The sequence below is a fragment of the Centruroides sculpturatus genome, unplaced genomic scaffold, assembly GCF_000671375.1.
Source record: "Centruroides sculpturatus isolate CEXI.00-Female unplaced genomic scaffold, Cexi_2.0 scaffold1195, whole genome shotgun sequence".
Taxonomy (NCBI): domain Eukaryota; kingdom Metazoa; phylum Arthropoda; class Arachnida; order Scorpiones; family Buthidae; genus Centruroides; species Centruroides sculpturatus.
The window spans coordinates 30112-48749 of NW_019385534.1; the positions used below are offsets into that span (position 1 = coordinate 30112).

Here is an 18638-nt window from a genome sequence, read left to right on the forward strand (position 1 = left end):
GGATGCCTCTTTGGGGAGACGGAAGGATTCATGATTGCCATACAGAATCAGGTCATAAATACTAAAAACTACAGAAAACACATACTCAAAGATACAACACTCACAAATGACACATGCAGAAAATGTCACATTGTGCCAGAAACTATACAATACATCACTTATGGTTGCAAGCTCTTGGCACAGACAGATTACTTACATAGACACAATCAAGTAGCAAATATAATACACCAAGAGCTTGCAAAGAAACACAAATTGGCAGACATCCACGAACCATACTACAAGTATATTCCACAGACAGTATTGGAAAATAACACGCACAAAATGTATTACGACAGAGCCATAATCACAGATAAAACAATTTACCACAACAGACCAGACATCACACTCATTGACAAACACAATAAAATCACATACATTATAGACATAGCCATTCCAAACACTCACAATGTACAAAACACATGCACTGAAAAAATTAGCAAGTACACAGAACTCGCCCAGGAAATAAGGCATCTGTGGAGGATGGATAGGGTGCTTATTGTACCTGTCGTTCTCTCCTGTACAGGTGTGATACCACACACACTACACAAAAGCCTGGGAACATTACAATTGAGTAGAAATACATACATCACACTACAGAAGGCCACTATATTGAATACATGCCATATTGTTAGGAAATTCCTTAATACAGACACTGACTCTGACACACACATTTAATTTTAGTTTTGTTTTGGTTGCTATGCCTTGACTCTGGTCCGGCATAGTACACAGCCACCGGTGTGTACCGAGTATAACCCACTAAACCCAACACATAATAATAATAATAATAATAATAATAATAAAACTTTTACTAACTAAAATTGGAGAATTTCCATTTGACAAAATATCCAGAAGATCAACAAATGAAATAAAATAAAACCGAGGAAATATAAGACGTTTTGTTTCAAGATATTCAGCCAAAGCTTTTTCACAAAGAGTTAATTCAGTTTTCAATTTTTCCAAATTTTCATAAAGTCCTTTTTGACTTGTTACTGTGATAACATTTGCTGATTTCATTAATTCTTGTAATAAACATTTAAATTCTTGATCAAGTTCATCAAATCTAAAAATAAAGGAAATAGATTTTTGAATAATTTATAAATTATTTTTTTTGATACAAAAAATAATTAATTTAAAAATAAATTTGAATTAATTTTTTAATCACTGTATACAGTCAAATTTAGTAATAAATAATTATTAATGTTAATAAATTTCATATAATCCCAAATTAAAATTAATCATTATTTTATAAAAGTTATTCTTAGCTTAATTAGATGTTAAGTTTTTAATATAACTTGCAAATAAAATGGAGAGTTTTTCAAGTTACTAATGAATTATATTTGGCAATTATATATAACATCTAATGCAGACACACAAAACATATTAGCCCTTTCTCAGACACTGTCACATCCAATACATTCATATGCCGTGATTGCTTTTTTGGCTTTTACGTATGTCATGTTCATTGTAAAAAATGGTCTAGAAACGTTTATTTTAATGTTTCTGATGCATTTGCTGTCATTAAATGTATATTTCACTATTTCTCCAATAGATGGCATTATGTTACAAAACTTTTCCTACCATTACTTGCAAGAAAAACATAGTTTATTTCTGAAACGTGACAGTGTCTATGTAGTTTTTCTTTCAAACAAATAATCAAAATTATTACATTTATAAATATTATTAATAATCATTAAATAAATAATAAATAATTAAAAATAATGAAATAAATAATTAAAATTATTAATAAAATAATATAAATTATAAATACATAAAAGTATTTTACTTTTAGAAAATAAACACATGTAGTGGTTCTACTACTGTTGTCTTATTTTTGTCACTGCATATGATAAAATGAGTGAGATAAAGGTTATAACCAGGGCTGTGGAGTCATGTAAAAATCTACCGACTCCAACTCCGATTCTTCCTTAACATCCGACTCCGACTCCGACTAGGGGCAGACTTGTTACCGAAAGAGACCCAGAAATTCTGATGTCATCACATGACCTCAGAATAAAAGATTCAATAAATAGAGTTCTAATAAAGATAGAACATAGAAACATTTTATTCCAACACTAAAAGACTCCTCTAAGTAATATATAAATATGTATTCAATAATTTTTACTTTTCCGGCTGTTATATAGAAGAAAAGTGTAGCACTCGGTCGAAAAATGACCCTTTCCAAATTTTTACATTTTTGGACAAAATTTCGAGATATGCAAAAGATTTGAGTTTTTTTTCTATATGTGTTGATGTTAGACTGTGTGTGAGGGGCCTAATTTTGTTTACCCTGTTTGAAGCCTAATAATTTCTGTGGTCAGAGTGGTCAGAATCAGAGTCAGATGAAGCCACAGGAGTTAGTTATTAAGCGTCAAAGTGGTTGAACTAAATCATGTCCCCATATACATTCTAACATCTTAGGCGAGAACATCTTAACGAGTTTTACTGTACTATTATAAAATAACAAAAAAAGCTTACTTTGAAGGTAGAGAGAGTTTTATTTCTTGTTTTAATTTTGAACGTAAACAAGTAAAATATTCATTAAGAGATATGACACATGACCCCTTTTATGTCTTCATCCTGTTGACCTTTAATTAAGAACCAAAATTTAATAGTATTAATGCCCCTTTATACACAAGCCACAGTGCCACATTTTGTTTCTTAAACTTTACTCATTCTGAAATATTGTTTAATATCTCAGAACAGAAAATAAAGAAATTAAACAAATTAGACGTCAACACACACATGCATGGGAATTTTTCCCCTTTTATTGACTTTTTTGAGGGATTTGGGAGGTCTCCAAACATGTAGATTTGCAGAAAAAAACCTGGAGGGTCAAATTTGACATGATTCCAATACTTTTCCGTTTTATATACATTATAAGTTGGGAGGTAAAAAGGAGTCGGAGTCGGCGGATTTTTTGATGACTCCGACTCCGCCTAAAACACCAAAACTCCACGACTCCGACTCCCACTCCACAGCCCTGGTTATAACACAACAACTAAGTTTATTGTCTTCATTGTGAAGGCTACACATGGTGTTGTTGTGGCTAACTGACTATTAACTGGGTGTGTTCAGCATGTTCTAGAAAGTAATGACTCATACCATCTGAGGTTTGTTGCATGTTATCACAATGGTTAAGACGAGGGAGGTAGGGTTCATCACAGAGTATTCCCAGTGAGGGATGAGTGATACAATTGATGTGTAATAAGTTGCTTAATTAATGTTCTATTATGGTCATTAGTCTTTTAGGAAAATGAACATGAATGCCTGATCTTGTGATGGTCCGGAGTCATGTTTTCAGGTTATTTCCAGTTTTTTGTTGTGGCTGTTGCAGATGACAATGGTGTCTGTGATGGTCTTGACTGGATGAGTTTGATATTAGATTGCTGATGTAATTCATCTTGTAAGATATATGCTGGTTTTACTCAGTCAATAGAGACAATGGATTTGCAACCTTGGATGTCAATTACTATTGTTTTGTCATGTTTTTCTAGTAGTTTCTGTAGACTTGATTAAGGCTGGTGAAGAGGTGGTTGGGATGGTCAATTTATGTCGAATCTTAATAAAACATATGTACATTCTTTCAGCTCTAGATGAATGAAAATTTTATCTGTGGAATGAGTAGAGGTTGCTAGTGGTTTCAGATTAGCCACGTGGTGTTTCAGTTGACTGTTGAAAGATTCACAAAGAATTTGTGGGGTGTCAGGGCTGATGATATCAACTGGTAATTTTAACAAGGCTGCTGTTTTACTTCAACTGCTGTTGTGCCTCTATTAGCTTTAAATGCTGAACGAATACCTAGGAAAACTACCAGAAGAGCATCAGTCCATTTGGAGGATTTGTATGCTATTAGCAGTCTTCATATGTTTGTATAATCTTTTTATTAATCTATTTGATCGGGGATGATATGCTGCTGAATGAGTATGATTGGTGATGAGAAGTCTGTTTTCCAAGTAGGTGACATATGTTTCCCATTCTTTTTTCCTTCTAGCAGCTGGACTAGCAGGGTGAGGATGTGTGCCACTCAAAAAATACACCTGTAGAAATTCATTATGTCTAAAACCGTTTAAGTTGAGTAAGAGATGAGGGTTTGAAAAATTCTTGGATGACTGACTCTCAGAGAATGGTTCCAGACCCTTTCTTGAAACCTTAAATCTGAGTAATTCTATTAATGGTATGCTGAAAGTGCATTTTGATGGATTTATGATCAACCCATACTCTTGGAGGCATTAAATAAGATGCAAAGATGCAAGATGTGTTATTCCTGAAAGCCTGATGCTATTAGTATGTCATTGGCAAAAGCGTATACAAAGGGGAGTTCCTTTGATTACTTCATCTATAAACCATTAAAAAATTGTAGATGCATTGCACAATCTGAATTGCATCCTAGTCCTCTCAATAAGACTAAACAGTGTCATTATAGCTGTTTTGTGCATGTGTGATGGATAAATGGGTATTTGATGATAGGCTTTGGTTAAATCTGTGAGTAAGAAGATTCATGTTCCATACTATTCTGATGTTTGGAACACTGCATTTGTCCTTTATGATTTGTGCATTTAGGGTGTGATAATTGCCCATGGAATGCCAATCTGAACTATTTTTTCTTGATGTCCATGTGGTGTGGTGATGAGTAATTGCTTTTTGATGTTTGCATATGGCTGAGAGCTATCATGTCAAATTCAGCCTTGGCAATTTTAAGTCTATTAGGTACTAGGCAATGTGGTTTCACAGTTACGGATGGACTGACAGTTTCTACATGATGTACAACATTGTTTCACAGGTTGATGAAATTCTTCTAATATCTTGTGAAATATTGCCAGTTGTTACCTTAATGGAATGGATGAAGGTTTCTAATAATTTGCCTGGAGAGTTTACTTGTGTCTGAACATCTAAGAGTCACTTGCATCTGAGATTTGGTATCAGGTGAAAATGATACAAACTCAGCACCTATTACCGCCATTGACATGTTGCCAATAAGGAATTTCTCCAATGAAAAATTTTCTTTAGTCAAAAAATTGAGAGTGAGTGTTTATTGGTCATAGACATGAATTGCAGTTGTGTTTGTTGCCTCATTTGAGATGCACCCTTCTTTTCTGACAAAGAGGTTGGAAAAACTGATACATTGGAATATGTGTCAATGAGAAAGTTTACATTCATTCTCTTGTCTAGAATGAACAGGTGATGAGATTGTTCCAGCAAAGTGCATGTCACCACTATGTTTCACCACTTTCATTTGTTGAAAAGTTATACAGAGTACATTTTTGTGCCTTGTGCCAAAATGGTTGTGATACCAGCAGTACTTGTTGATACTGCTATGGGTTGAACTGTTATGGTGTCCTATATTACTGCAAGAGCATGGAGGAAAATTGATAAGTTCCACCTTTAGTCATTGCAATCTCAATGTGCATGCATGAGTTTGTCAATTTGCTTGCTGAGTTTGTCTATTTCGACTAGTAGAGTCCCAAAAACTCGGCCTAATGTGGACCGAAGAGTTGCAGAGTTTGTGAAAATACCGGGTTATCAGGAATAGGGTTAAAAAAAAAATAAGTACGAGTGTTTCCTCAGAAAATACTATACTGTATTTGTATGTATTGTTTGTTTGAGAATACAACAGAGAATAAACTGCCCAAATACCCTTAAACAAAGGAAAAGTACATACTTTATGAAGGCATAGAGCCTTTAATACATGAAAATGAAAATTAATGAATACACTGTGTACAGTAATTTACCTGATAAGACAGACCTCAGAAAAATACTTTATGAGGCATAAAGCTGTCTATAATGAAAATTAACTAGCTGACTTTGCAAAAACTGGCTACTTTTTTTTTTAAAGAAATGCATAATGTCCTGTTGTCTTCTGCAATGCACTCCGCGTTTTGCTGCTTCATCACAAAGATGATGAAGGAACAGTAAGTCCAACGCACCTTGTTGTTCAAAATACTGAAGGGCGGTTTCAACAGCCTTTAGTCCCTCACTATGTGATATTTTAGGAGCTTGTACAGTGGAGTCCTCAACGTCAACGTCTTCATCATTTTCTGGCATTTTTTCATTAACTGTGACAGCAGCAGTAATTTCTTCATCAGACATAATGTCTTGCTCGGTATCATTCTGATCATTATGCATCAGACATAATGTCTTGTTAGATGTCATTTTCATCGGCTTCTGCACATCCAGGAACTCTTTTCAGGAGGTTGAGTAAGTTTACATTTTCTGCATCATCATGTTAAATGAACTCATTTCCCTCATGATCAAGGAGTTTTCGCCAGGAACAAATTAGTGTTAATGACTCTAACTCATTCCAGGCATCCACCACCCAGCCAACAACATCCAATAGGTTAATTTTCTTTAGGTTCTGGATAAGACCTTGACCATCATCGTTTGCAGAAAGAAGGGAGGATAACAGCTTGCGCTGAGTTTTTAGGACTCTACTGTATTGGATTTCTCTGGTTGCGACACTGAAGCTATCATTGCTGGTTGCAATACTAAACTATCATCACTTCCACCAAATAGGCTGCTACTTCCACTGCTTTGTCCACATTGAGTGGAGTAATGGTAGCTAGGATAGACTGGATGGAAGTCGGAAAGTTCTGTGTGAATAATTCTAACATAACCGTGTCCTGAATTTTAAAATTTTCTGCCCAATGCTTTAAAATACAAAGTAATTTGGAGGGTTTATGATCTCCTAGTTGTTCTCCGGCTAATAGTTTTTTGTAACTCCTGTTGAGATGATTTGACAGATTGTTTGATAAGTCCACCTTTATGTGACTGTATGTACTAGTGATTGCATTACCGGTATACTGGTAAACTAAGAAAATTATATCCCGGTAAATTTATCAGTAATTAATTTTTTACCAGTATTTTGGTTAAAAATCCTCTTAATTAACCTGATATTTATTTTCCTAAAATTCCCATGGGAAATACTGTGGGAAGCAGATTTCTTTTTTATCTCTCCCATACCATAATGAGAAATCTGTGCAGGTGATGATGGGTCATTCAATTTGTAATTTAAGGTTATTAAAAGGAATTTTCTAGTTTTTTTATAACTTGATTTTCTGTATTATACTCCAAAATCAAGACCCATTTTTGGAGTATAATACAGGAAAGTAACCCAGAAAAATTGAACAAATATAAGTCACATGAAATATCCAATAATGCTAGCAAAAATATAATTTTGAATAGGATTATAGAAACAATGAAGCACTTATCAGAAAATGAAAATGAATCATGACTTGTGGATGTCTCTGAAATTAGTTCAGACTCAGATTCTAGTGAGAAGTGTTCATTCTTACCACACCAACTTCTCACATCAATGCGAGAACAAAGTACACAATAGAAATGTCAACAATGAAAACAATGAACAATTTTAACAATGAAAGAGAAATTGGACTTATTCATTAAACATAAAACGAGCATAGACACTGATAACAGTAATATAAGTAAGTTTAAAAGTGTGAAAGATATAGTTAAGAAAGAAATGAATTATTTCTTAGAGCAAAAAATACACGGAATGTATCTTAAAAAGGTTTTCAATGTTCTAATGACAGTACAGTAGAACCTCGATTATCCGCCCTAATTGGGGACTGGGGTTGGTCGGATAATTGAAAAGTCGGATAACCGAAAAGTATGAAAAAATCCATTATTAGTGTAGTATATTATTATATCCCATGTAATTAGTATATTAGGATATCGCTATTAACCTATTTTGCGTTGAATTTTCATCGATGTTAAGCCTAACAAAAATTTTTTAAAATAATAATCGTCGCTATTGTATCGTTAAAAATTAGAAAATTAAGCTTCGTTTAAATACTGGCTCCCTTTCATGGTCGAATGAGTGTTGCCAGCTAAAACACGTAAAAATAATATTAAAGTAGCCAAGACATAGCCAAATATTGTAGCGCCACATCACTAGCGGACATTTGAAATTTGCCGACTAGGACGGTCGGTTAACCGAGGGGTCGGTTGATCGGGGGCATATAATCGAGGTTCTACTGTACATCCAACTAGTGTTGATTTTGAGAGAGCATTTTCTAATGCAGCTGCCATTTGTACGAAAATTAGATCTAGATTAGATGACAAGAGCCTAAATGTATTGTTTTTTAAGAGCCTACTTTCAAAATATAGAAAAGTCGAACATTTGAAGTTTCTTTTGTTAAAAGTGGGTCATAATAATTGCTATTACAAGAATGTTGTTTGTCTAAACTGGTGTTTCTCAACCTCTAATGAATTGTTGCCCCCCTTCAATAAAACCGTTATGTAGTATCGCCCCCTTCATTACAAAATTCCGATGCCCAGCGCCAAGGCTAACGTCAAATTCGTACTGCATTGAATAGACTAGTGACTAGTATAATGTTATTTGTTTAATTATTGTACGATGTAACGAATAAAATATCTAATTATTCTTAATATAATGTTTTACTATATCACCCAGAAAATTGTTTTTCACCCCCCCCAAAATATAAATTGTTACTAATTGCCCCTTCAACATGGAAAAATGCCCACATGGGGGCGATATTGCCCCCATTGAGAAACACTGGTCTAAACTGATAGAAAACATGAAAATCATTGTCCAATAATTCTGTTAGTAATTCAGTTTCGTTTTAAATCATTTGTTAATACAAATTTACTGGTAAATTACCAATAAACTGGTAATCCCAAACATAATTACCAAATTACCGATAATGTAATACCCAGTAAATTTGCAATCACTAGTCAGTACAGTCTGGAGAGATAATGTCTCTAACATTGATGCAACTTACAATGGTAAATGAACCACTACATAATTGAACTATGTTGCACTTTCTGTAGTCATAGTTTGGGGATCCTAATGCAAATGTGCTTTTGCACATGTGGAACCAATACGAAAGTTTACACTCATGTTGGGTCAGAAAAGTTGTATGGAGGAATGTTTACTATACCAATCTCAGCCATAATCTGATGACTGAGGTCTTTTGAGAAAAGAGGAACGACATTCCTGATGAAGGTTCCCAAAAGATGGATTCCATTGTTCTTACTTGAATTACATTTCTAGTCAACAATAGTAGACCCACTACCAAATGTAGTGGGTCTACTATTGTTGTCTTATTTTTGTCACCATGCATGATAAAACAAATGAGACAAAAGTTATAACACAACTAAGTTTATTGTCTACACTGAAAAGACTATACATGTGGTCTGATCATCGTGGCTAACGACTAACAACTGGGTGTGTTTTGACCCATTCTAGGAAGTGATGATGCATACAACCCAAGATTAGTTGCTTGTTAGAACTGTTAAGATGAAAGTGTAGCATTTGTCACACATGTAAGAACTAATTTTCTGCATATTTCTTCATAAAAATTAATTATACAGGATGTGGCATAAAGAGTGGATAATCTGTTACCTACGGATAGGGGACATCATGACTGTTCAGAAAATTAAACATGGTGTTAAGTATATTATATTAAAATTATAAGTATATATATACTTATATAATTTTAAATAGTAATATTATTTAATATTAATTTGAATTTGAATATAATTTATTATCTATAACTGACTTCATTGTTAGTTACAACTTTGATTTCACATTACTAATAATAGAAATTTAACTTGATTCCAGAAGTTATATAAAATTTTAATATTTATATAATATTAAAACTTTATACTCTTAGATTTAATTGAATATTACATCTCCATAAAATCTATGTACATAGAAAAACATTTATATCTAAAAAAATAAAGCAGAAATTTTCCATCTAAAAATAAAATAGCGTCTAGAAATTTGAATTTCATAAGGAATAATTTATGTAAGTTACTAAAGAAAATTAATAATAAAAGATTTTCAAATTTCCACTAAATAACCTTGCAGTATCTTGAGGGAGTTGCATACGAATATCCTCTGTCCCAATAAATATACTTTGTAGATTACACCAAGTTCTTTGAACATCAAATAAAATATTAATAATTTGATCAGCATTTGATAATTTTTTTTGAAATTCTGCAATAGCTGATAAAAAGTATTCATTGTGTTTTGATGTTAACATGTTTTGTAATATCACCTGTAATTAAAAAAATATATATGTCATTGTTACAAACAATAATTAAAAACAATATGGTAATACAAATATTAGAAAAGAAACAAAAATTCAATTTTATCAAACTTTATAGTTTGACAATTAATCAATAAGATAGCAGACTCAAATATCATTACTAAATGACTCCTCTTGTTATGCTGTTGTTCATTTCATAACTATGCACATGCGATTTTTTTTCCCTACATTATACATCTAAGTAGATATGTGAAAAGCATTTGTTGATAAAGTATACATGACAAGGAGGAAAAAAGTAATTATAAACATTTTCATTTTATTAAACTAAACTAAAATTTATTAAAGTATACAAATTTTATTAATCATCTTAAAATTTTTAATTTTTTCTTATTTTTTTTGTTAACTAAATATTTATTTATAGTTTTATATAAATTATCATTTGAAATCCAGATTTTTGTAATATTATCTTACCTGATTTTCTTCTAATGTTTCAATAAGAATTTCTGATGGTTTTATTAATGTACAACCTGTTTTTGGATGGATCTCATATTCAAACACTGTTTTCTGCCATGTATTATTTAATTCTTTTAAAGTTTTTTCCATTGCCATTTCTTTAACTGCTTTATCAACAATTTGATGAACCTCTTCTTCATATTTGTGAAGATTTAACTCTAACAAATCAGCTAATGTGGTTGATGAAGTCATTACAAATTTTACCTAACGATAAACATGAAAATGAAAATTAATGTCATATCAAGAATTAAAATATAAATTATTAGTAATTTAGAAAATTACTGCACTATCAAAAAATATGAGGAAATATATAACAGTAATAATATATATAATATATTAATGTTAAAATATATAATATAGATAATAGTAAAAATATCAACAAAAAAAAACTAACTTTTGTTGCTGTCATCAATTGAAACCAATGACGTTCTCTAATAGCTGGATTTTGAAGTTCTCCTACTGCTCTCAGAGAAATCATCATATTTTTTATTTTAGCTTCTAAATCCTTATATACATCCCATCCTTTTATTTCTTTATCCATAAAGCGAATTTCTTTGTTAAATTTTTTGCATTCCAAATCCATATCCTCCACAACAACTTTCAGCCATGGTGTTTTTTTCCAAGTTTGAAATATATCATTTAATTCTAATGTATATTTCCAGACATTTCTTAGCAAGTTCAATTCTTTCTGACATAAAGATAGTTGCTTAAACTCTGGTGGGCTGATTTCAAGTAAAGCAGCATGACTATTTAATTGTTCCATTTCAGTTTTTAATTGTATTATATCTTTATCAAGTTCATCACATATCTCTAAAGGAATTTCACATGTAGCCAAAAATACTGAAGATTGTAAAAACTTTTCTCTATATTCAATTTGTTTTGTTTCAAACTTGGCATATTTATGTCGAACATTTGAAGTTTCTTTTGTTAAAAGTGGTTGAAGATATTGTTTAACAAGATTTGATTTTTTCTTAATCTTTGTCCATTGTTCTGGAAGATCCTGTCAAATAAAATACTTTATAAAATTTTATATTTTTATATTCATCATGTCATAAATTTATTTTTTATATACAAGTATATAATTAGTAAAAAGTATATTCATATTATAATATATTTGCTAACCTGTAGTTTAGTAAGTGTATCTTCTGATATTTGTAGTTTATAATTTTGAAGTAATTCCACAGATTTTTGTAATGGTTGAAACATTTCATCAGTTATTTCTTGACGATCTTTCACTGCCTTTAGATATCCTAACACACTGACTAGAGTAGTATAATCACCTTCTTCTATGTGTTGTGACAATCCTATTTCAGAATCTTTCAAAAAATTTTCCAAGTCATTTAAACTTGATGTTAAATTGTTAGCTAAATGAGTCTTAAACATTAGACCCCATTTTCTAATAACATTTAATAATCCATATTTGAAACGATGCATATCAACACGTAACCATCCTTTTAGAATAACATAATTATCAAGAGCTTCAACTTCCTTCCAAAGATCTTCATAATTTTCAATCTGCAAAAGAATAAATTTCTTAGACTTCATCTTAAAATTTAATTAAATATTATTTAAATAATTTTAATATAAAATAATCAAAGATGTAACTAATGCCAATCCAATACCAATTTATCAACATATTGGAATGTTCGTGTTATATCAATACCAGTTCATTTTACAAACTGATATGCTAATCTTTTTTCAATATACACCTTTAGATTGTTTTTCCAAGACAGGCATTCCAACATATGGAACTTGGGGATAAAATTCTTTACAAACTGTGAATTTCAAGAAAAAAATGACAGATTTCCCTTTCCCAAGTTTGTGAGGTTACACTGTGCATCCCTTTTTCTATGTTGTCATCTGTTCATCTGTCCTCAGACTAACCATTGCCCATCCTGTTGCTGGACTTGATAACAACAATGTCCCGGGGCCATCAACACATTGAAAGACTTTGCTGAAAATGAACTGAACTCTTTAGATCATAGTTTAAGTGGAGCATCCTTGTATGGAATTGTAAGCTACCAGTTTATTTCTAAATAAACAGGTTTCATTTGTAAAGATACTTCACTTCAATATGTCTACCATCACACACATATTATCCCATATCTCTCATTTAGCTTGAATTGAGTCAAACTGACATGCTCCCTTCCCTTCAGTTGGCAAATCTCACAATTAAATCCATCAATTCAAAATGGACCAAAGACTATATTTTATCAATATTCATTTTATGAGTGAAATTGGGTCTAATTTATCTCTTTGATACAACTTTTACTTCTAACTTTATATGTCGAATGGATGATCTTTTTGATTCTTTTAATTCTAAAACTTTGATACATACTGGCAAAAATGGTTTCTGCTATTATCAAGGTATAGGGAGAAAAATCAAAATGGATAAAGTTGTGGCACTATGAGATTCCAGATAAACCTGTTGATATAAGGAATAAGATCTACACAAAATTATGCTGAGTAATCATCATTTCTTTGCATGATGATTACTCAGCATAATTTGATTAAAATTTAAAAATTATTTTTATTGCAATGAAATTATGTATATTTGAATTTTGCAAATGATCAACTTGTAAATACAGTGGGTGATCAGTTAATGAACATAATCCATTCAAAGACTTTGTTCACTATCCGAATTATTCGTTAATCTATAATCGATTTACCATAGGTTTTTATGGGAATTTGATTAATTCGTTCTGAAAATCCCAAAAAATAAAAAAATATATACTTTCTTACTATGTTTATTTATATGTAATAATAAAAATAAATATATACACAGTCTTGCATTTTTATTAGTCGTGTTTTTTTCCGTTTGTGGGAGTTAAAGAATCTGTCTAATGTCGATTTCTTTTCTCTCTTCTTCAAGATTTTTCAGAAGTAATTAATAGCATTGTAATTGTAGAGATCCTATTAACCTCAACCTGGTTTGGGTGCCATTCTAAGACCATTGTTCTGACATCCTCCCACTTCTTCAAAAGATGTTTAATAGCAGATATTGACATTAATCCTCTTTTTCAGAAGAAAACATCTCACTGAGTTTCTTGCTGTTCTTCACTCAAGAGTTCTTGGCATTCTTCTGTTGTCAGATCAGTTTCAGGTTCAATTATGAGCTCTTCAATGTTCTTTATTTCTCAAATGTGATTTTTGTTACTCCTTTAGCTGCTTGAGTCTTCTTGATTATATAGTATTTTTCTTAAAAAAATGAACTGCGGCTTACTGTAGACCTGTTCACGCCATAGTACCCAGCAACATTAGGTATCTTCTGCCCACTCTTTACCTTTGCTATTATATTCTATTATACTCTCACCTTTTGAAAATAAAAACTGATACAAAACTTAACGAGTGCCCGCCTGACAGTCTCGTGAATACTATAAAAGAATTGTTTTTGTCAGAAAAATAAAAGGCTGGAATTACATGGGAGAGTTTCAAAGTTCGGAGGAATACTATCCGATCAGTATATACCAGGTTGAGCATTGATGTCGACGTCTCCTGCACTCCGAAAAGTTCCGAATTGTTGTCTGAAGACAAGGGAAGACCAATTGGTATTCATTATTTTATGTCGTTTTGTGACCATAGGGTCGGCACCTCTTTGGCGCCCTGTCAGGATGACACCACCAAGTCTCTAGGGGACTCGGAAATCGCGACGTTAAGCCTAAAGATTCGCGAGCGGTAGCGGGTGAGCGATTGGATTCGGAGTAGAGGTGAGGAGAGAGACGAGAAAGTAACTTACTCAGACTCCATAGTAACAAATAAATAACAATTTTAATTAAATCGAACTAAATACTATACAGAGATATCGGGCATATTATCGTTCTTAATTATACTAAGCCGTTGAGAGAGAGAGAGTTTACAAACGAATCGCGGGTTGATAAATACCTTGTCGATGGACAGTTCTTTACACTAGATCCGAATCTTGTCCATTCACTGGTGTGGAGGCACGGAGGAGTGTAGAGGCTTAATCCAGCACAAATTTTTCTCTCGGGTTTAATCCTGGGTCACGATTTTAATCCTGGAGGACGACTTTGTTGGGCGGACTTTGGATGACAACTGACCGCGGGGTCTTTTTTTCTTTTCTCTTCTTCATTCCTCTTGGGTTTTTTCCATGAGGTCATGTGATGGCCTTTAACGGTCGCACGTCCAATATGTCTTCTCCATCAAAAGTTCCTGGTGACACATCCCTGATTAACTTGATCCGACTCAACAAGGAACAAACTCCGTGGGAAATAATTTTTATGGCTTTTAGCCTAACTCGATAAAACGCTCAAATTTAATCGATTAAAGTTTCCAATAATTAAAATTTAAAATAACAATTTATTGTTGGTCTGTTCGTCCCTCACAGTTTCTTCTTGTGTTTGTTTTATGAGGTGCTCGTTATCCAAAGATGTGTTCTTCGTTGTCCAAACATAAAAATCTTTCACGAAAGTGTTTGTTATCCTATTTGTTCATTACCAGTCACCCACTGTATTAAGTTTATATATATATATATATATAAATTATGTTAATATATACAGTTCTGATCTATGCATACAAATTCTGTTTGAATTGTACAAAAATCATTACAAAACAGTGTTTTTTTTAAATGATCAACTTATTTTAATCAAAAATATTTTAAAATTCACCACTTAATATTAAAAGTGTAAATATGAAAATTGTGACTTGACTATTTATGAGTACTTTGTAACAAAATTATACTCAGCTTAACTTAAATGATATATTAGCCAAAAATTATTGAAACATTGTGTCCCACATATGCAACATTGAGGGAATGTATCTAATGTAATGTAAAACTAAATGATTTGTGTATAAATATAACAGATGGTATAAAGAAATTTAATAATGTTTAAGCTAAATCAGATTACTAAAAATTTGAAGTGCACACTTATCTGACAACTGCTACTTAACAACTGGTTATTATTACATAAAAATGCACTCTACAAATACTTAAGATACCAGCAAGAAAATTAAACACAAAGTGCAAATGTTTTTGTCTGTGTTAAATGGGCATTGTCAGGCAAGCAAACTGCTACAAAAAACACCAGGGATTCCCAAACATGTGTGAAGGGGTTACATAATTAATATGTGTGCCATAAGGAGAGGGGAGGGGTTTACAGTTCATAGAACAACTTCCATGCAGAGGGGAAGGAGTCAACGTCTCAAAAATTTATAGCTGCATTATGGTAGGTAGCCTTGTAAATTTCCACCTGTTCTAGATGTTTCAACATATGTGGTTTGGATTCATAACATAGGAAGTGTGTCTCTTAGAAGTCCACTTCTGAGAGACACACCTCCTACACTATGATTCATGTTAAGTTTCAAATCATACATTCTTTCAAATAATGATAAGTTTTAAAAATTTTAAATGCAGTTTTTTAAAATATATTGTTCAGGCATCCCTTGCTTAATGCAGGATTTGATTAATACAGTAGAGCGTCAATTTTCCGAAAGTCAATCATCCGAAAGAATTTCAGTCGGCAAATTTAAATTTTCACCAGTGCTGTGGCGCTTCAATCTTTGGCTATGTCTTGGGCTACTCAAATATTTCACGTTTTTGATACTAAATTAACATCTGAAGTATAATTTTTTATTGTTTTCATATTTTTCAATATATTTATTTTGTTCGTACTTTTTAACGATACAATAGTCTTTGTTAGGCTTAACATCAACGAAAATTCAACGCGAAGCGACACGCAACGGATAAAAATTTTAACATCGGATACGTTAAACTATTTTTTCGTACATAAATCAGTTATCCGAAATATCAGTTATACGAACAACCCCAGTCCCCAATTGATTCGGAAAATTGACGCTCTACTGTATATGAAATTAATTGTGGCAATCCTTTTATATATGCAGTAGACATTTTAATTAATGTGACTTTAACAGCTGTCTTTACTTAATGTAGACATCTTTTTCTCAGCAAATAAAGTATTGATGAATTTGCTATTTTCATGCTGAGGGTAATTTCTGGTAAAGATATATAGTTTAATTACTATAGTTGTAAAATTTAACATGTTACGGCTAATGTGATATTATATTCTTTGTTTAGTTTAGAAGTATTTATTTTAAAACTTTACTTCACATTTTGCATAAACAAAATGTGAAGTATCTACTCAAAATTTGTGCATATAAAATGCATATCAGACATATAATGCTTTTTAAGTTTCATAAAGGATATAATGCTAAAAAATACTCATAGTGTGTATGGAGATGCTAGACATTGGACATGTCAAATGTGGTTTTGAAAGTTTCATTAGGAAAATTTTGAACTTAAGGATATAAAACATATAGGGTGTCCAAAAGCCATTGACAAAAAGAAATTTTCTGGAAGAATTTGTTAAAAATCAACGAATAAACTTGTAACTTGTAACAAATCTTAGTTGTGTCACCAACATGCTGATTCTGTTCCATATGCATTAAGTAATAAAACAAACTAGATCAAGTATAATTTTGTCTGACAAAGGTAGGCAGCTCTATGGTTTCATTTTATTTTTAAATTTGTTAATCATTTTTATCATAGAAAATTTTACAGACAACAAAATTAAAATACAAATATTTGTTATTAACCAAAAATTTCTTGTAGCAGGTCTTGATTGATTAAGTATCAAGGTACCACTGTATTTGATTAACATGATTTTGATATATGTGGTAGCATTGCAGGATTAATTAATCATGTTAATCAAAAAATACCTATATTAAAATAAATTTTAAAAAATTTATTTATTATTAAAAACAGTATTATTATTAACCAAATAAAAATTGTTTTATATCTAACAGCAATTAAATTTTTATAATTTTATAACAATTTAAGAAAATTTTAATACAATTTATGTAATTTTGTTAATAGTGTTTCTATCAAATTTTAATTTTTATAATAAACGTTACATTCTAAAATTAAAATGTCCATAATTTACTTGAAGCTTCCTATTCATTAAATAGTGTTTCTAAATCATATAGTACATCAATAATTCAAGGACTTATGATATAAGAATGCACTTCATTTAGAGCTATCCATCTACCAAAGCTGAATATTATCAGGCTAGAAATGGCTATAATACTAATAATTTAATAGACAATTTGGCATTAGAGTTAGGCAATGGATAGCTTTAATCATATCGGGCATTGTAAAGATGTTTGATTAATTAGCACTTCATTTAAATGGACAAATCAAATCTTTGACATAATTATTCTGCAAGATGCATTTTGAGTCTAGTCCCTTCTTCAGTTGAAGACTATACAAAAAGTTGATGAAGGTTCTGAGTAAAACCAATAGAAAATTTTTTTTAAACTTATTTAAAATAATGTAAAAGATAGTAATTGTAAGTGTAAAATTGATAGTGTAAAATCATATGCTGAGTTAATAAAATAAATAAATTTAAAATAAAATTTAAAAAGTTTTACAAAAATGTATATACCAGTAAATGTATTCATTGCAAATTTTACAAAACTTGTCATCAGTAACCTGTGACTCCAGAGTTGTCTACAATGGTTTAAGAATTATCTCTGGCTTCTAATAACTACTCTATCAATATATGCTCTTGTTTAATGTTATCAGAGAATTTATTACTAATTCCTAGCACAATGCTTACTGTGCTAGGAATGCTTAATGTGAAGTAGCTAAATTCTACATGCAATAAACAAAAACAATGTAGCACAATATTTTCTCACCACAACTATCTTCCTTTGTATGAAATACTTAATTTTTCAGAAATACATTTTTAAAAATGTTTGTCAGGAAAAATCTTCTCATATTACATAATCATAACAACATTTACAACAATTTGATAAACTAATAAAACAACAGCCAGATTTTTATCAACATACATTATGCCCAATATGGTTATATCTAAATTAAATAATTACAGTCGACCCCCCTATAACACTGTTGATTATTCCGTTTTATATGAATTCCATGTTGTACGAGTCACTTAGATTTTACAAATACATATGCTGGGCTGTGAACGGCTCACGTATTTGTAAAATCTAAGTGACTCGTACAACATGGAATTCATATAAAACGGAATAATCAACAGTGTTATAGGGGGGTCGACTGTA

The 18638-nt window shown here is 31.5% G+C and overlaps 1 protein-coding gene across 1 annotated transcript in view; it reads right to left on the bottom strand.

Moving 5' to 3' along the window:
* Positions 1 to 18638, bottom strand: part of LOC111639898 (dynein beta chain, ciliary-like) — a gene marked incomplete at its 3' end in the record, with an annotated part of 67815 nt that overhangs the window by 27594 nt on the left and 21583 nt on the right. Inside the window, exons 8-12 of the mRNA XM_023385848.1 lie at positions 11703 to 12095; positions 10975 to 11580; positions 10539 to 10784; positions 9880 to 10076; positions 853 to 1099 (exon numbers count right to left, since the gene is read on the bottom strand). Of these exons, the coding sequence (XP_023241616.1) occupies positions 853 to 1099; positions 9880 to 10076; positions 10539 to 10784; positions 10975 to 11580; positions 11703 to 12095 (1689 nt within the window). The remainder of the gene's footprint in view (positions 1 to 852; positions 1100 to 9879; positions 10077 to 10538; positions 10785 to 10974; positions 11581 to 11702; positions 12096 to 18638) is intronic.